This window comes from Thamnophis sirtalis, unplaced genomic scaffold (genome assembly GCF_051295495.1).
Source record: "Thamnophis sirtalis isolate CommonGarterSnake01/CBP01778 unplaced genomic scaffold, rThaSir2_p1.2 scaffold_13, whole genome shotgun sequence".
NCBI classification, from domain to species: domain Eukaryota; kingdom Metazoa; phylum Chordata; class Lepidosauria; order Squamata; family Natricidae; genus Thamnophis; species Thamnophis sirtalis.
Window position 1 is genome coordinate 37,435,673 of NW_028261393.1, and position 19,628 is coordinate 37,455,300.

At 45.0% G+C, this 19,628-nt stretch overlaps 1 protein-coding gene across 3 annotated transcripts in view; it reads left to right on the forward strand.

Annotated features, from left to right (window-relative positions):
* Positions 1–19,628, forward strand: part of AMOT (angiomotin) — a 58,903-nt gene that overhangs the window by 18,083 nt on the left and 21,192 nt on the right. For 2 of the 3 annotated variants that reach the window (XM_087728370.1, XM_087728369.1), the window contains exons 2-8: positions 4–107; positions 357–492; positions 1,490–2,372; positions 8,768–9,215; positions 11,218–11,362; positions 16,922–17,014; positions 18,461–18,606. In XM_087728370.1, coding sequence (XP_087584496.1) covers positions 1,546–2,372; positions 8,768–9,215; positions 11,218–11,362; positions 16,922–17,014; positions 18,461–18,606 — 1,659 coding nt within the window. In that variant the 5' untranslated portion in view covers positions 4–107; positions 357–492; positions 1,490–1,545. The remainder of the gene's footprint in view (positions 1–3; positions 108–356; positions 493–1,489; positions 2,373–8,767; positions 9,216–11,217; positions 11,363–16,921; positions 17,015–18,460; positions 18,607–19,628) is intronic. The other variant, XM_087728371.1, reaches the window with a different exon arrangement.

Sequence of the window (19,628 nt, forward strand, 5' to 3'; positions counted from 1 at the left end):
TAGATCAGAGATCTTCAAACTTGGCAACTTTAAGACTTGTGGACTTCAACTCCCAGAATCCCAGAAGTTTGGACACCCCTGCTTTAGTAGATACTTCAAATTCTCAGGCAAGAACACAAAAACCTTGGAAGATTCCATAATCGTGTATGTGTCTGTCTGTCTGTCTGTCTGTCTGTGTGTGTTGAAGTAAAAGGACATTCCTCAGGTATTAAGGATTTAACAAATGTTGTAGTGTTCCCAAGGCCAACTTTTGTGCTCAAAATTAAGAAAAGAAACTTCTTGTTGTGGATGCAAAGGGCACGCATGTGCACACATTTATATATTGAATTTTAATTTTTACCTTTTCCTGTTTTCAGATCTTTCTAAAGAGAGAAGAATTAATTGAGTAACTCCAATCAAAACAAGATCGTGAAAACCCTATTCCTGCTTTGCCAAAAAGGACCAGCTTCTCCTCATGTTTCGGAACAGCTTCTTCTGAGTCCACCAATAAAAGTAAGTAGTGCTTGCCCTCAGAGATTGCTTGTCCTTTTCCACCCATGGCAACTGCCCACCATGCTTTTTCATGTATCATATTTTGGGGATGAGAAAGTGTAAACGAAAGCCTTAACTATGGAGCAACTACAAAAAGTTCCTTCCACAAATGGTGACTTGAGAAACTTTCTTCTCATATGTTTTATTCCATCCAGCACAGTGCATGAGCCTATGGAGTAGGAAGTCTGGGAGCTGCATTCCAACATATCTAGACCAAGGGTCTCCAATCTTGGCATCTTTAAGCCTGGTTAGCAAAGCTGGCTGGGGAATTCTGGGAGTTGACGTCCACCGGGCTTAAAGCTGGCAAGGTTGGAGACCCCTGGTTTAAACCATGTCTGGTTGATGTGGAGGCATTCCAGATGGGTTGTCCAACTGTCATTTCTGTTTGAAGCCCACAGATCACCCCTGGATGGAGAGTAGAAATCTTTTCAGCCCGATACTCTTGGTCTTCGAAACTCAAAGACAGGGCAAAATGAGGCCCTTAAGCTTAGGGTAGTCCTTTGACCTTCAACCTCTTCTCTCAAACAAGGTGTACACCTCGGACCTTTTCGCTTTAATGATGTGTCATCACCTATTGCAGTGGTGTCCAAACTTGGGAACTTTAAGACTTGTGGACTTCAACTCCCAGAATTCCCCAGCCAGCTTTGTTAGAATCTGCTAGGCTTAAAGATGTCAAGCATGGCTGGCTGGGGAATTCTGGGAGTTGAAGTCCACAAGTCTTAAAGTTCCCAAGTTTGGAAACCACTGACCTATTGTATCCCTGTGCCACTCAGAAAGAAATTTGAAAAGGCGTGGTTCTTGCCTCAAGACATTTCCCCATGGAAACTCACCTTTCATGAGGGGGTCTCTCTATTTTTATTTATCTCTCCCAACTTTAAAGGTTTCTCCCCTCCTTTCTTCCCCTGCCCACCCTTCCACATTAGCTCCTTCAGTAATCCTCCTTTCTCTCCCCCTCCAGGCCCAGGGCAGCCACGGCTCCCTTTTGCGTTCCACCCAGGGGGCACCACAGTGGAGATGAGGAATTCAGAAGAGCCAACCGCAACGACAGTTTTACAGCGTTTGCTGCAGGAGCAGCTCCGATATGGGAATCCCAACGAGAGCCGCACCCTCCTTGCTTTGCACCAACAGGCCACCCTGCCTTTTGCCAGCAACGGGAGCCCCGGGGCTCCCAACGAAGGACTGAGCAGCCAGGACCATCCCATTGGGACCCATGTTGCTCGCCAAGAGCCCCAGGGCCAGGAGATTCAAATGGACAACTGTATCATGGAGAAGCAGCTCTCGCCAAGGCTCCAAACAGGCGAGGACCTCCCGACCTACGAAGAAGCCAAAGTCCAGTCTCAGTATTTCAGGGGTCAACCACACGCCAGCGTTGGAGCGGCGTTTTATGTAACCGGTGTCTCCAACCAGAAGATGAGGACCGAAGGGCGCCCCACCGTACAGCGGCTGAGCCCAGGGAAGGTCCACCAGGATGAAGGACTGAGGGACCTCAAGCAAGGACACGTCCGCTCCCTGAGTGAGCGGCTGATGCAGCTGTCTCTGGCTACCAGTGGCGTGAAGGCCCATGCCCCCGTCACCAGCGCCCCACTGTCCCCCCTCTCCTCCCAACAGACTAATGACTTCTACAAGACTTCTGGGGCAGGCCCTCCGCAGCCCGGGGTGAAAGGCATGGAGCACAGGGGGCCTCCTCCCGAATACCCATACAAGAATGTGTCCAGCCCTTCTATGGGCTGTAAGCCTCTGGATCCTGGGCATTTCTATAGTGACCACCGCCTTCCCCAGCAAGGACGCTCTGATGGGCCCACCATGAGATACCAGCATCCCCCTGAATACGGCTCGTTCCGGTAAGCAGTTCAGCCTCCTTGCGGTTCTAACCATCAATGTTTAGGAAGTTGCCGTTTGGGTGCCATTTTGTCCTTTCTGTTGTCTGGTGTTCTTGGGTGGGCCTTGTCAAAGGTGGTGGGATTTGGGCTTGTCACAATTGGGTGCCAGAATGGTAGTGTTGGATCTGGGGATTGGAGGCTCATTTTCTCTGGAAGATTCTCCAACAGGGAGAGGGCTTTTGTTGCGTGTCAGTGACTCTGTACTACATCCCAACTTTTCACTTTTTCCCTGACACCACCCCCCCAACTGAAAATATGGCACGACTGGAGTTCAGTCACACAGTGATCAATTTGAGCCGTGGCATTCAGAGCCAGCTCTCAAGCTAGTTAGGCATTCAGGAAAGGCAAAGTTTGGAGATACCCTATTTTTCAGAGTATAAGACGCACCTTTTTCCCTCAAAAAAGAGGCTGAAAATCTGGGTGCGTCTTATACACTGAATATAGCATTTTTTGCCACCAGAAACCCCACCCCCTTCACCAAAATGGTCATGCATAGCTTGTAAGAGACATTTAGAGAGCTCCTGGGGGCTGGGGAGGGCAGAAATGAGCGAAAAACAGCCATTTTGCCCCTACCCCCAGCCCCCAGCAGCACTCTATAAGCTTCCTAAAGTCTATTCATGCCCTTTTTTGATAAAAAACAGGCCCATTTTTGCAATAAATGGGCCGTATTTTGCTTGTTTTGCCCCCCCCCCCCCCCCCCCGGGAGCTCTACAAGCATCTTAAGGGCTATTCATGCCCCCCCTTTTTTTTTTGAAAAAAAATGGGTCTATTTTCGCAAAAAACGGGCCATTTCTGGGAGGTTTGCAGAGTGCAAAAACTCTGGTGCGTCTTATACTCCAAAAATACAGTACTTGAGATCCTTCCGGCTTCCTGATCTTCCTCAAATATGCCCTCAGAGACCATGTTTTTTTAAAAATAATAATAATAATAATAATAATAATAATAATAATAATAATAATAATAATAATAATAATAATAATAATAGATTGCCCACAACATCTTGCTTGAAATGAACTTGCCCTGTCTTCTGAGGGGACTAGCAGTGGGGCATCTCCAGAATGTTCCAGGTGAGTTGTGGAAGGTGGTTTTGCTTCTAGGTTGGTAGCACCGATTTATTTTCCTGTTCCAGAGGGTGAAACATCAAGCTCATTCGTCCTTTTTCCCCTGAACAATTTGATCATCCAGCAAGGAGTGGCTGCGTTTCCTTCACCTGACAGGAAATGTACGTCAGTCACACCAAATGCCAAAGGTTTTTGGTTTTGCAGGGATGCTTTGTTTTATTTTTTATTTTTAATGCCCCGGCAAGAAAATTGTGTGGATTAGCAGTTGAGCCACTTCCTGCTCAGGGCTTGGCCGAATGGCACCCCATATTTGGGGAATGGATGCTTTGCTTCTCCACATCAGCGCCCGGCTGGTGTTTAGATGCTCGGTTTGTATGCATGAAAGGTCTTGAAAAAGGTCTTTGATCTCCCTGAATAACTAGGGAAGAATGCCAGAACAGACAGGTTACAGTGCCTTGTGAAAGGCCTCTGGCAGATGTCTTCAGAAGAAGTCTTTGCGGGCAATTGGGAACATCTGGCCGAGTAAACAATAGCGCAGCCATTCTCAAAATTTCAACTCAGAACTAAGTTTTATTCTCTGAGCCTTTTTCAGTGGACTGCATTGTGCTGGGCTCAGCAGTCAAATCCTTTTACGTGTTACAGTTTGAAACAGCCCAGTAAGCAAAGTTTACAAAAGTCAAGGGAAGGATGGATGGACCTGAGCAGATTAAAGCTAGGAGCACATCAAAATCACGTGAAGTGTTGACATCCCTTTATAATTAGCCTTGGTAAGACCACGCTTGGAACATTGCATCCATTTTTGATCACTGATACAAAAAAGATGTTGAGGCTCTGGAAAGAGTGCAGAGAAGATCAACCAAGATGATTAGGGGGGCTGGACAGTAAAACATATGAAGAACAAGTGCAGGAATTGGAAATGTCTAGTTTAATAAAAAGGACTAAAGCAGTGGTGAAATAATTTTTTTTTTTTACTGTGGGCATGTCTTGGTGGGTGTGGCAGGGGAAGGATACTGCAAAATCCATTGCCACCCCACTCCAGGGGAAGGATACTGCAAAATCTCCATTCCCACCCCACTCTGGGGCCAGCCAGTTCTCCAAACTATTCAAAATTTCCACTACTGGTTCTCCAGAACTTGCTGGATTTCACCCCTGGACTAGGGATGATATGATAGCAATCTTCAAATATTTGTGGGGCTGCCACAAGGAAGAGAGAGTCAAGCTATTCTCCAAAGCACCTGAGGGCAGGACAAGAAGCAATGGATGGAAACTAATTAAGGAGAGAAGCAACCTAGAACTAAGGAGAAATTTCCTGACAGAACAATTAACCAGTGGAACAGCTTGCCCCAAGTAGGTGTGAATGTTCCAAGACTGGAGGTTTTTAAGAAGAGATGAGACAAACATTTGTCTGAAGTGGTGTAGGGTTTTCTACTTGAGCAGGGGGTTGGACTAGAAGACCACCAAGGTTCCTCCCAATTCTGTTATTCATAATAAAACCTAATCTTACTTACAACTTTAAATTTTCACCTTTCAAAATATTTTCCAGAACAGCATAATAATTGTAAATATTGTAATTATTTTTACAAAAATACTGTAAATATTTTTACAATATTGGCAGTTATAAAACACTACACAGATCTAACAATATTAAACATTGAAAATGCAGAATTTTTCATTGTTATTAAAAAGAGTTCAGTCAAAACTCCACGAAAACTTGTTTCCCACAAGGCATAGGATAGGCATGAACTTGCCTTTACTCTGACAAGGCCTGACAGGCTTCTTTGGGTAAGGTAACTTCCAATAAAACAGGTTTAAATAAACCTGAGAATCCAGGTTTATTGACTATCTGTGGAGAATCTCGAAGCTGCAATAGAAATATTTGGTGTCTGGGCACAAAAATCGTAATTTTGGACTTGGAAAAAGTATCAAGTATCTTGATTCATATTAAGTGTGTTCCTTCAAGAAAAACTCAAGGTCATCCAACTTAAGATAAATTAATGAAATAGTATTGGCATGATAGACCCAAAGGTGCTTTTTCAGAAGGCAACTGGACTTTCTTGTTTTTTAGTTGAACTTCAACTTCAGCTATGACAGGACAGTGGGGAATGGAAGGATTTATATTCCTTGTAGACAGCTGGTTGTTTGCATCCTTTTAGAGAGTCCTGGAGGCCACTTGGAGTTTTATCTGTATCTTCAGGGTCACCTGAGTAGTGCAAATAGTTCCTGTACAAGAAAGTCCAGTTGCCTCCTGAAAAAGCACCTTTGGGACAACCATGACCTGGATGACTGAGAATCTCTGCAGACTTTCATTGACATGATAGCTCTCCGGGTTAATTATGGTCCTATTTCTGATATGTCAGAAATTATAGTTTAGCCGCAGTTGGCTTTAGAGTTACTTGGAGGGCTGGGCCCCAGGCTCTGGGGCCCCACCTGCAACTGCAGACCGGTCTCCTTGCCAGGAAGTAGGTTAGCAAAGCATGCAGTCACCTCCGTCACTTTCAGCTGAAAGGTTTGTTTTCTCCCTTAAAATGTCCTCCTTGAAGAAGTAGCTCAGACGAGTATCTCTGGAGATCCTCAGTCATCCAGGTCAGGGTTGCCTCAAAGGTGCTTTTTCAAAAAGGCAACTGGACTGGGTTTTTTTTCTCCTATTTTTCCTTGAGGAAGAAGAAGAAAAAGACATTTCGCTTCTCATCCAAGAAGCTTCATCCGTTCCGATGGTGGAAGGTGGAAGCAGAAATGGTATTCAGCAGGTTCTGACCAGTTCTGGAGAACCAGTAGCGGGAATTTTGAGTAGTTCGAAGATTCGGCAAATACCACATCTGACTGGCCCCGCCCCCACCTATTCTCTGCCTCCTAAGTCCCGGCTGATCGGGAGAGAATGGGGATTTTGCAGTACCCTTCCCCTGCCATGCCCACCAAACCACGCCCCGTAAAAAAATTTGAATCCCACCACTGGATGGAAGGATACAGTAGGTAGCAGGTACTTGAAAATGCACCTTTGAGATAGTAGCTCAGATAAGCAGATGACCACAAGCACAACGGTCATGGTAAGACCAGATGATGAATCAATAAGTGGTCCAACCTATCCAAAATTGTGACTTCTTGTGTTTTAATACCTAGCTTACTGTTCTGGCCAAAATGCTCACTTCATTGGGATTGCGGTGTCAATTTTTCCAGTTCTTCCTTTGTTTGTACAGCCCTTACTGGATCTTTGCTAGCTACTGCAGCTCAGATTCATAGAACAACCACACTTTAGGCAAAATGATTATTCAGATTCATAGGGCATCTTGGTGTGCGCGTGAGTCTACATTCGCAGAGTTAGGGACGCATTAGATGGCCATTGTTTTTGCAGTTGCAGAAGCATTAGAAGACTTGGAAATGGCTCTGCTACATACTGCCTCACTTTCGCTACAAAATAGATGTCTTGATTTTAGGGGTGAAATCCTCCCGGTTCTACCTGGTTCGGCTGAACCGGCAGGGACCATTGGCATCAGTTCTCCGAACCAGTGTCAAAAATCACTGGTAGCCCCGCCCACACCTGCCCGGTCACCCTGTGGCTGCTCACCTCTTCTGGCTGCTCAATCCACTTTTCTTCCTCTGTTCACAGCAGAGCTGCTGCAACCTGTCCCTTTAAGGTAGACCCAGGAAGGGAGGGGGCGGGGGGGGGAAGAACCATAAAGGGAACAGCAGCTGTGCTGTGAATGGACTCATACATACATTTTTTCCTACTGGGTTCTGCGAGCGTGGCCTGATGGTGGTGGGGGCTTGTGACTGAGTGGGGATGGCCATGAGTAACATCAAGTTGGCCACGCCCACTCAATCACAGGATCCCACCACCATGCCATGCCCACAGAACTGGTAGTAAAAAAAAAAGAATTTTGCCACTGCCTGATTTAAAATAGTTGTTGCCCTGTTTTGGGGCTGTGACACTCAGGGTGCATTAAATGGTTATGTAAAAATGATAAATGGAAGGAAAGCTTACCAGTGTAGATAAATGATGTAGAAAAACAGCAGTTCACTTGGGGAGGGGAGGGGTGGGATTTTTCCTAGTGGTCAAACTCCATTTCCCAGCAACCCCCTTCCCCAACTACATGGGTGATGGAGGCTGGGAGACATTTGCACTTTTTGAGCAAATCTGGAAATACCAAGATTCTCCATGCTTGAATTAACTAAGAAAGCATCTTTAGAAATCTTTTATGGAATAAAACCAGGCAGTCGTCAGCAGGGAGACAAACCCACACACCTTCGTTCAGTTAAATGGACTACCCCAAAGCCTAAATGAGCAGCAGAGAGCAACAAGGAGGTCTGGAGTAACCAAATTGTAAGGTTTTGCCATAACCACAAGAATTTTCTACAGGAGACACCTAACTTCTGCCAACACGGTCAGCTGTCCAGCCAGTTGGAGTAAAGAGAGGGAGCCCTTCAGATACCAATAGGATCTCAGACAAGACAGAGCTTCAATACTTAGAGTTGCACTTATAAACAGTCCATGGATGTCAATGAAGCATTCTTATATTTAGGTGAAGTCTTTCTCAAGACTTCTCATCAACTTGGCTAAGATTCTCTGACCCTGTTGAGATTTTTCAGACAAAATTGGAAACTGTCTTGTACGTAAGCCTGGAGCTTCATCACATCTGTTGCATCCATGCAACTAAGTTGTTCACATTATCACTGAGGTTGGAAGATCCTGTGTCAAGGGGTAGATAGTCACTTGAGCATCCAAAGCTGAAACTAGCACCATCCACTCCCAACAGCCCTTAACATCCTAACCCAACCGACATGAGCTCTGCTGTTTCAGGAAGGTCTAAGGCAGTGATGGTGAACCTTTTCGGCACCGAGTGCCAAAACTGGAATGTGTGTACATGTGCGTGCACCAGAGTGTGGGAAACTTGAAGGCCAGCTGGCTACTATGCACATGCCTGTTTTGGGGGCGTTTTTGGAGCCTGCAAATGGCCCAGAAAATGGCCTGAAAAAGCCCTGTTTTGGGGGCATTCTTCGGACTGTTTTCAGGCCGTTTTCCAGGGTCAGCAAAGACCAGCTGGCTGGCATGCATGTGCGCACCGGAAACCAGAAGAGCAGCTGGCGGCGGCACATTTGCCCACATAGAGGGTTCTATGTGCCACCTCTGGCACGTATGCCATGGGTTCGCCATCATGGGACTAGAAGGAGAAGAAGCCCAAAGCTCAAATGGTGATGGAATAGAAGCCTACAAAGTGTCTGTGGGGGCATCAAGATAGGGAAGCTGCAGGTACAAATGTGGTGTCCTTTTTAAATGAATTGTTGGTTTGTCCTTGACAGGCAAAATCCGGAGATTCAGCTGCCATTCCAGCAACGGCCTCCCCACCACCACAGCCCGACCTCTTCACTGACCTCTTTGGGGTCCCTGACGCTGTTGCAGTCGTTGCCCCCTTCCAGACTGTCACCGTCTCAACACCAGCCCCCTCTGACTCCAAGCCAAGGAGACCCCTTCTCTCTGCCCCGGACACAGCCACTTTTTTTGCCCAGCCAGATGCACCAGGGTGACCTCTACCGATTCTGCCAACCTCTTCCTGGACAGCAGCAAGCGGACTCTTACTCGGCCCTGCCCAGGCCCCCGCCAGCCCCTTCTCCCTACCAGCAAATGCCTGTGGACCCCTATGTCATTGTCTCCAGGGCCCAGCAAATGGTGGAGATCCTCTCTGAGGAGAACAAGTCTCTACAGCAAGAGCTGGACGGATGCTATGAGAAAGTGGCCAGGTTGCAAAAGGTAAGGAAAATGTCGTCTTTCTCCCCTCTCCTTCTCTTTTGACTATTGGAAGGATGCTGCTTTGGAGAAGCCACAAATCAACCACCTGTATGGCATCCCCCATCTTCCTCTCCTGCATGCAGGTAGTCCTCAGCTTACATCAGTTCATTTAGTGATGGTTGCAAGTTACAACTGTTTTTCATGTGACCATTGCAGCCCCCTCGTGGTCATGTGATCAAAATTCAGGTGTTTGGCAACTGTTTCGTATTTATGACGGTGGCCATTTCCTGGAGGGGGGAGTCATGGGATCCCCTTTTGCAACCTTCTGACAAGCCACGTCAAGGGGGAAGCCAGTTCATTGAACAACCATGTTAATAGCATAACAACTACAATGATTCACTCAACGACTGTGGCAAGAGAGGTTGTAAAATGGGGCAAAATTAACTTAACAGATGTCTCACTTAGCCGCGTAAACTTTGGGCTCAATTGTGGGCGTAACCTGAGGACCACCTGCACTGTGTCTAATTTTGGGGCTACTTCAATAGAGGCGCCTTGAGAGAAGCGAAGGCTGAGGGGCTTGGTGTGGAGAAAGCCTGGCGCTGAGGCCTTGGCCCTCCCAGGAAGGCTGAGGGAAAAACCGCTGGCTATTGGCTGCAGGCGGGGTTTTCCCAAGCCTCCATTACCTTTTTTTTAATGAAACAAAGTTTTTTTATTGTTAGTTACATATTTTAACTTCTTTTATAAACAAAGTGTTGTCCAGGTTTCCCCCCTTTACATCTTCTGTTATGCATAGTTCATTTTACATCGTATTTTCATTTCACATTTCAGCCATTTTATTTTCTTTCCATATTTTCCTGCTTAATTTTAATTTTTTCTTAATCTATAAACAATATCATTATTGCCTCTCCAAGTTAATCGAATTTAACATATCATTTCCATCTATTACTCTGTTTTATTATTGATAGTATATATCCTCAAATTTAATTTTATATAGTAAACATTTCACTTAGTTAATGATCCACAATTAATAGTATTAATCTATATCCCTCACATCTTATTGGCTATATACCATTGGCTATATTTACCAAATTTCATTCTATTCTACTAGTAAATCCTTTTTCTTCTTTCTTCCTTTCAATCATTTTCTCTTAGTCTCTCAGGAACTTCACTTCTCTTATATTCTCTCCACCCATTCGCCTAATTTTTTCTTATTCTTGTAATTTCTACATTTTTTCTTTCTAATCTTTTTTTCTTTTTTAATTCTATTGTTTTAGTACCTTTCCCCAGTTTGCCCCCCCCCATCTTTCACCATTAATCCCACCTTTGCTATTTCCAACCCTCCATTAACTTTTGACTCCCATCATTTCAAACCAGGCTGTTAGTAAATATTCCCTGGAAATTGCGGGAGATGAAAATTGGGCCTAGGTTGAGGGAAAACTACATCATCCCCTTCAGAGGTAATGAGTCTCTAGTTTGGGGCAAAGGCTGAGCTCAGATATTATGCTAAACCATCATGCCATTTGTCTGGTTGTTACAGCATGATATGTCAGCCCAGTCATTGTGCTTGTTCAACATGTTTGAAGTGAATAATGTCATAAACGTCCTATGTTCAAGCCCTGCAAATCCAGATTTTGTCAAGGTGTTGAAATGTCTCTAAGGTTGATTCACAATGCCTTGGAAGATTGCAAGGGAGACGCATCCCGCAGTGTGTTGATGTAGGTTGTGTGACTTTTGTACGCTGAGTCCCTCTGGCAGTGTCACATTTGGCTCCCAGCTGGCTCCCCCTGCAGACATCCTGGAGTCCAGCTGCCCATGTCGGGGGCCAACCTGGCATTGGGTGCCACATGAAAGGGACTCTTTCTATGGTCAGCTGCCAGGCTGGAGTGCTTCCTCTTCTCACTGTCCAAACCAGGCAACAAACCTTCTGGGAGTTTTGCAAGAACTGAGGGAATTCAGAGTTGAATATTGGAATGCCCCACTGAATATTTTTTGTGTTTAATTCTCGTTTAATTGTTTGTTATAGCTAGAAACAGAAATACAACAAGTTTCAGAGGCTTATAAGAATCTGGAGAAGTCGTCTTCCAAGAGGGAGTCTCTGGAAAAGACCATGAGAAACAAGCTGGAATGCGAAATCCGTAGACTTCATGATTTTAATCGTGATCTCAGAGGTAAAAGAAATATTTAAAGTTCTTCTTATTGCTGCTGAGTGATTTAAGATCAGTGATATATTCTGTGGCTCCTGAAAAAAAGAACCCAGAAAATACTATGCAACTCACTTTTTCTCCCTTTGTAAAATCCTTTATATGTTCACATTATATTTACTCTTGTGAACATTCAATCTCATAATTTGGGTTGGGGAGGAAATATTTTCCTGTCCAGCTACAAAGTTCAATCTGTGTTGCTGAGTTCAGTCTCAGTTGACTGAGTTTATAGCCCCAAAATTGTCCTCAAAGAATTTAGAAGTTCAAAACCATTTTTATTAATGTGGCCCAGGAGGATAGGATAGCAATCGTCTTTTTTTTAAAAGCACTGCATTAGTATCACTTAGGGACGCGGTGGCTCAATGGCTAAGATGCTGAGCTTGTCGATCACAAAGATTGGCAGTTTTGTGGTTTGAATCCCTCACACTGCGTAACAGAGTGAGCTCCTGTTACTTGTCCCACCTTCTGCCAACCTAGCAGTTCGAAAGCATGTAAAAATGCAAATAGAAAAATAGGAGCCACCTTTGGTGGGAAGGAAACAGTGTTCCGTGCGCCTTTGGCGTTTAGTCATGCTGGCCACATGACCACGGAGATGTCTTTGGACAGTGCTGGCTCTTTGGTTTTGAAACGGAGATGAGCACTGCCCCCTAGAGTCGTGAACGACTAGCACATATCTGCGAGGGGAACCTTTACTTTACTACCACTTACAGTTATTCTGCTCTGCAAAGGGTTAAGTCAACCTACCTATATTTAACAAGGAAAGTAGTGGCAGCATGAGCATTTAGAAAGCAGAGTCGACTTTGCGAAACAAAGATCTCAACCTTCCCCTCCTCATGACTGGACACTTGAAGGGACCTCCAAGAGAGACCTTAAGCTCTGAGCATGCTATTCACATGGGCTGATGTGCGCTTTCATCTATCATGATCTCAAACCATTTAGGCCTTTATAAGGAAGTCCCAAAGCTCCGTGTAAAAAGCCAAAAACAAATCAGTCTGGTAGATGAACGAATTGGGATGCTGCGTTTTGCACTGGTTTTAATTCCTAAATCCTGTCTATCTGTGGTCCGCCCAGAGTGCACCTCATTAATTTAGAGAGGCGTTTAAAGCCTGTGGCTAGTTCCGTCTTCTCCAGCCAGAGCTGCCAGACCCTCCACAATACAGTAGGACCTATTTCCAGAACCACAAAAAAAAATGTTCTCGAGGAAACTTAACCTGGTTCTATCGAGATCTGGGTTGTGCTTTCCATTCTGACTGAGTTTTCCCAGGGATTAACATTATCTAGCCCTTGTCTGGACTGAACATATCAGCCTACATCCACTCAGCCAGGGCAACCAGACTCCATCACCTGCCTTAACCAAGAGGGCCGTCCATCCTCCAAACTCCAGGCGAGGTCCCTGAGCATCTTCACATAGATGCACAAGGGATCCAAAGGTCAGTGACAGTGAAGTCCAGTGGCCATCCATCAACACTGCTTCCCGAGGTTGCTTGACCAAATCCTACACTGGCTGAGTCCCCAGAACAATTCTCTTGTTTGGGGTATCAAATGATAGGATCAGAAATGCAGAAGAAGAAGAGCACTTCCTGCTGGACTTGAATCTGTAAATCACCTGGCCCCCATTTCTTGATCCAGCCCTGCACAAGAAGAGATGGGCTTTTCTTCACCTGAGGGGGAATGGCAGGACAGCTTCCATCATTAACCTCTTTGCCATTTGTGTCTTTCTGGCAGCTGAACCTGAGCATCAGGTGGGACCACCAAGAAACTGTAGCGTTAATGTGACCACAGGGGGAAATTAATAAATTGGGGAAATAGATTTCTTAGGTATATTTCATTTCGATTTATTTTAAAGAGAAATGAGATCAAATAGATATTTTATGCTGGCTCCTATTCACTTGTGTGAGTACAGTACTAATAAGCTATATGAAAAAGTTTAAAGCATGGCAACTGAACCAAAGTTATTAAAACAGATGTTTCATTACTCATCCAAGTAACTTCTTCAGTCAAAATGAACATTTGGGTAAGTGGAGAATCAGACAGTTGGAAAGAACCAACTCTTGCCTTACAGAGTGCAGTGGGTTTCTCCCCAAATTGAAAAGCAACATATAAATGGAAATCCAATCATCCAGACCAAAAGTATCTTAAAAGATTAAATCAAGCACCAAAGCTTATTAAAACTGAAATGTTTTATTACTCATCCAAGTAGGTTTTCGGTCAATATGAAAATTTGTATGGCAAGAATTGGTCCTTTCTGATGAATATCTGATTCTCTGCCTACCCAACTTTTCATGTTGCCTGAAGACATTTCTTGGATGAGCAACTAAACGTCTCAGTTTTAATAAACTTCGGTCCAGTTGCCATGAGTTAACCTTTTAAGATACTTTTGGCCTGGATGATTGCATCTCTATTCACATGTTACTAAAGAGCTACCTAGAGCGCCCAGTTGGGAAGGGGGGTCTGTCTTGCCCTTCTGGCAAGGGGTGTTTTTAGCTCCTCCCCCCCCTTTCCAGTTTTATAATACAGCTGTGAGCACCTGAGGGCAGGACAAGAAGTGATAAGTGGAAGCTCAATAAAGAGAAACCCAACCTGGAACTAAGGAGAACATTCCTGACACTGAGGACAATTAACCAATGCTTGCCTCCCATATTTGTGGGTGCTCCACCACTGGAGGTTTTCAGATTGGACAACCAGTTGACCAGGATGGCGTAAGGTCTCCTGCCTTCAGCAGGTAGTTGGGCTAGAAGACCTCCAAAGTTACGTCCAAACCTATGTTCTAAATTTCAAAGCAAAGGGATGAAGTCCATTCCAGGATTTTGTGCCCAGAGTGGTGGGTATATAAGGTGCAGGTCAGATGCAGAATTAGGGGTGGCAGGTGGAGGGAATGGGGTGATGCTTCTTGCACAGAGGATGACATTGGGTGTCTCGTGGTGCAGCAAAGGTTAACAACTTGTGGAAAGAGGATCAAAAGGATTCATGGGAGGGGCAAAGGCTGCCAGAAGCCATTTGCCAAGATGGCCGCCTTCTCTGCAAGACAGAAGGAAGGACTTGCTGATTCTTTTGCCCTTCCATCCCATTGATGGACTTCCCAAAGCATTTGGGTCACCACCGTGGGAACAAAGTACATAGCTGGGCCTTTTGGAATAGGCTGGAATAGGATTCAGCAGCCGTCCCTTAAAGGATTCGCAGATGGGTCACCCTGTCTGAGGACACCGTGTGTCTCGTGTGTGAGAGCTGGGGTGACATCATTAATTAAAAATTCTGGACTAGGACCAGAGTTGTACATTATTCTTTCGGTTACAACTGCTTGTCCTACATTCAAGGCACCGAGACAATCACGTGTTTTGCATTTAGGTAGCAGATAGGTAAAGTTTAGCAACAGTGACCCCTGCTAGCCAAAGTAGGTGCAGCATGTTCCCTTCACAAGGAAGTCTTCAGGGATTATTATATACTTTCTCTTTCCTGTCTCCGCACTTCTTGTTACAAAGCCCTGATAGCAAAGGGAAGGGAAGGGAGGCCATTCCAGCCTCCACTTTCCACACAGAGAAGCTAAACACAGTTTCCTCAACTGCAATCTCGACCCACCTGGAGGTATCAAAAGTGAGCAAGGTATCCCTTCATAACTTTAGGCAGGTGAGGCTCGGTAGGGTGCAAAGCAGCCTAGACAGTAAGTAGCAGTGGTGGGATTCAGCCAGTTCGCACCTATCCGAGAGAACCGGTTCTTAACTTTCTAAGAGGTTCAGAGAACTGGTTGTTGGAAGAAATCTTCTTTTGTTTTTTTTCCGCTTTACAGGGCTAATTCTGTAAGGAAGGCAGGAAGGAAACATTCTGGTGTTGTTTCTAGCTTAATCTTTATTGCCCTGCTTACAGAAACTGCCTCTCCGGTTAACCCCTATGACATTGTAACAGCTAAGGCAAAGTGCCCATTGACCTGAGTAATATTGAGTTGGCCACGCCCACACGGTCACATGACTACTAAGCCCTGCCTACCCACCTAGTCATTAGGACAGAGAACGGTTGGTAAATTATTTGAATCCCACCACTGGTAAGTAGGTGTTGTGGCCCACCAGCAGCCAGTGGAGCTGGCAGCAGTCGGACATCGAGGAGGTTGGGAAGGAACCTGGGCCAGTCCTGGAGTCTGGAGAAAGCTCTGACGAGGGCTCTGTGTCAGAGACAGAGCGGGGGCCAGAGCTGTATGCCAGTTATCAGCTGCCTTTGGAGTCAAACATCAGTGAGGCAGATGAACAGCTGGAGCCTGTTTCCAGTGTACACATATGCAGAATTGCCAGACAAAGGGAACAGCTAAAGAACAGGGGTTGACTTGGAAGTAAGGCCACAGAGGAAATAAAAGAGGAGCAAAAGGGGAGTGGAGTTTGCAGGAGACAATTAGTTGGCCCGTGACCCTCCGAGACTCCTTGCCAAGTTCTGCAAATCTCGGCCTGGCAGCTCTCCAAACCAGATAAGGTCTGTGACTGTAAATCCTCCTTCAAAAGACTTTGATGGATGTGAATGAGCAAAACTCACAGTGAATTAATACAGTTAATACAACTCGGTACCAGGAGTTTGTTTCATGCTCTTGGGAAGCCTCAGTCAGAATAGTAGGTCACATAGTTAGAAGCACATGGTCTCTTTTATGGCGCATGGCTGCCAGTGACTCTGCACATACAGGGCATTCAGAAAGTAGTCAGAAACACACACACACACACACACCTTTACTTTTGTCCATTTTGTTACACTGCAGCCTGATTCTACAGTTGGTGAAATTAGTTCCTTTCTCATTCATCTAAATTCAGTATCCCGTAGTGACAAAGTTAAAACAGAATTTTAGAAATGTCTGTAAATTTATTAAAAAAGACAAAGCAAATATCACATTGGCATAAGTATTCAGACCCTTTGCAACAATATGTGGGACTCGGAAGGCAGAGAATAGATGGGGGCGGGACCAGCCAGAGGTGGCATTTGCTGGTTCCCTGAACTACTCAAAATTTCTGCTACCGGTTCTCCAGAACTGGTCTCCAGAACTGGTCAGAACCTGCTGAATCCCACCTCTGCAACAGACCTTTTGCAACAATATGTGAAATTTAGCTCTGGTGCTTCCCAGTTCTCTTGATCGTTGCTGATATGTCTCTCTACCTCGACGTGTAGTAAATTAAATTGATTGGACATGATTTTGAAAATTTTCTGCACTGAAGGGTCCTTTCAATAAAGATTAAGAAGTAGATTAAGTAGTAGTGTCTCCCCTGTTGAATGGCAAGGAAGGCTAACTACTTAAGATAGCTTTCCATAGAGCCTCTGGGTTATGGATTAGCAAATCCAGGGCAACCAGGAACGCCCATATTCCACTTCCCTTTCAGCCATGGAAGTTCACTGGCTGCCTTGGGCTACAGTCATTTTCTTTCTCTCAGTCCAGCCCGTCTCACTAGACAGTTGTGCAAGGTGGCAGGAGGAATGGTACACATGTGGGATAGACTCTGAACAGTTAATTCATCAGCCCTAACCGTTCCATGACCCCTGTGCTTCTTCTTCCTTTTGCAGACCGTATGGATACTGCCAATAAGCAGCTTGCTGAGAAAGAATTTGAAGGCACAGAGGATAACAGGAAAACCATCTCCCAGCTCTTTGCACAAAGTGAGTCCATCACATTTCCTGTAGCTGTGGTTAATAAATGTGGCTAATTGTTTTGCAAAGTGCTGAAAGCAGAAGAAAGCAACCTTGAGAAATGCCCAAGAGAAGTTGGAGAGAGCCAAGAACAACCACTCTTGGTCTCCTGCGAGTAACAGAACTCATCCTTGAGTTCACTTAGGCATTTCAGCTGCCATTTCTGCTCTGCTGTGTGGTTGCTTGTATTCAGCTGCCTGGAGGGGAAGGCCAGTTACATTGAAGAAACACAGACTGTTTGGACCCAACCTTTTTCCCTTCCTCATGCTGAGGTTCACTTGTTGGGCTAAAACCATTTTTTTTTAGAATGGTCAATATACAGCTAAAACCCTTGTGTCTCTTAACCTTAACCTGGGCAAAATATTTTCAACCTCAACATGACATAAACCACTTCCTTTGTGGATGCGAGATGCGGGGGCAACTTTCAAGACAGGAGACATCAGTCTCCTGCTCTGAATGCTGGGGGACTTGGTGAGCACCACCCTGCACCACCCTGCCAAGTACATGGGAAGAGTCACTAATGGATCTTAGCAATCTCAGCAAAACTAAGAAAGGGACTTGCCTCGTTTTTTGGAGTGACTTTCACTGCTCCCAGACCTTAAAGAGGAATGCTTGCACAAGGGATCTGAGGAAGCCTCTGTGTGTGTCCCAGCCTAGGAGGACCTTCTGCTTCCCAGGTGGTTCTGTTGTCCCTCTGCCTGCCTGGATAAAAGGGCATAACTCTGGAGGGGTGCTGGTTGAGGTCATTGCGCACAATGGACAGTGGGGGAAGACAACAGTCTCCCAACAGCCTTTGCTTCGCTCTTCCCTATAATGTTGAAGCACTGTTCATGTATCCCAGTTGTTGGAAGTGGAATTGAATGAACTTGTCTAGAACTAGATCAGGTAATCTTCCATTTCTGCCAAGATGCAACCACAGACTCTTCCTGGCAGTTCTGTGGTTTTAGTTCTTGGTGGCAAGGTCAGCAATGGCAGCTGTGAGAGTTTCATTGAGAATGGAGCATCAGGGACCCTCTACCATCAGCTGCTGGATAGCATCAGAAGGAAAGAATTCTTGTTTTGGTGTCCTCCTTGATTCTGACAAACAGGATTTCCTGAAATAAGAGAACTCCCAAATCATGCATACATACGTGCACTGTGCAAACACACACACACACACACACACACACACAGACAGCTCCTTTGTTTACTACTGCTACTACTGCTTAATTTCCAAAACATAATTTTGGAAATTATGAAGAAAATGCAATACCTGCCATCCTATAACAACAAGGGTGTCATCGTAATTCTTTGAAAAATGTGCTTGAAACCCATTTTCCTCCATCCACAAAGCTAATAGCTCACCCTTGGATCTCTGCCCCCCAGCAACTCTCAAAGCTGTATTTCCCCCCCCCCCTTTCTATTTTACCTGCACAGATAAAGAAACCCAAAGGGAAAAGGAGAAACTGGAAGTGGAGCTAGCAGGGTTTCGCTCAACTAATGAGGAGCAACGGAGGCACATTGAGATCCGGGACCAGGCATTAAACAATGCACAGGCCAAGGTGGTGAAGCTGGAGGAAGAAGTAAGTCTTCCCATTTTGCTCTCGGATATCATTTGAGTGTGTTACGTTTTGACTGAATCCTTAATACAGTGTTTCTCAATGTTGGTGACCTGAAAATGTATGAACTTCAATCCCCTTGCTGACTGAGGAATTTGGGGAGTTGGAAGTATCTTCAAGCTGTCAAATTGGAGAAACACTGTCTTAATAGTAAGAAGAACACCGGTGGCCTACCTGAAATTGCAGGATTAATCCATGTGTTGCAAGCATCCAGAGACACTTTCAGGTTCAAGATTTTTTTTAAAAAAAGCATCTGGAATTAAGTAGAAACTTCCTAACAGTGAGGACAGTTAACCAGTGGAACAGCTTGATTCCAGAAGTTGTGAGTGCTCCATCACTGGTGGTTTTTAAGAAGAAACTGGGCAGTCACTTGTCTGAAATAGTGTAGGACATGGTTCTCCTGCTTGAGCAAGGGGCTGGACTAGAAAACCTCCAAGGTCCCTTCCAGCTCTATTCTATTCTAAAAGCAAATGATAGCGGAGAATACCTGAAACCCAATTCAGTAAGGAAGAAAAAAAATTGCAGAATGTTTTGGCAAGGAAGGGCTGCGTGCTTTGCTTTCCCCAAAGCCATAAAATAATTTAGTACTGTTTTTCCATTTTAAGAATGGGAACATTTTCCACATTCTTGGCTGCAGAAAGTGCAGGGCCGATGAACATAGAAAGATCCAGTTTTCAGATGATAGGGACTATATTGTCGTCTCCTGATAATGATCTGTTGCAAGCCTTCTATGCCAGTTTTCTTGGTGTTCTATGATTTCTCTTTCTCCTCCTTGGCAGCGCCATAAGGGTCTTTCTGGCACAAAAGAATAATTTTCATTAGAGAAAAAGCTTAGGTGAAAGTATTGGCTTACTCCTCTGAAATCTTGCATGAGAATCCTCTTGGGTTTTCTTTGCTGAAGAGAGATCCACCTGATGTACAAATCTATGTTTGTAATTTGACATTAAAGTACCATTACTAATACAGACACACTGGTAATCTTATAT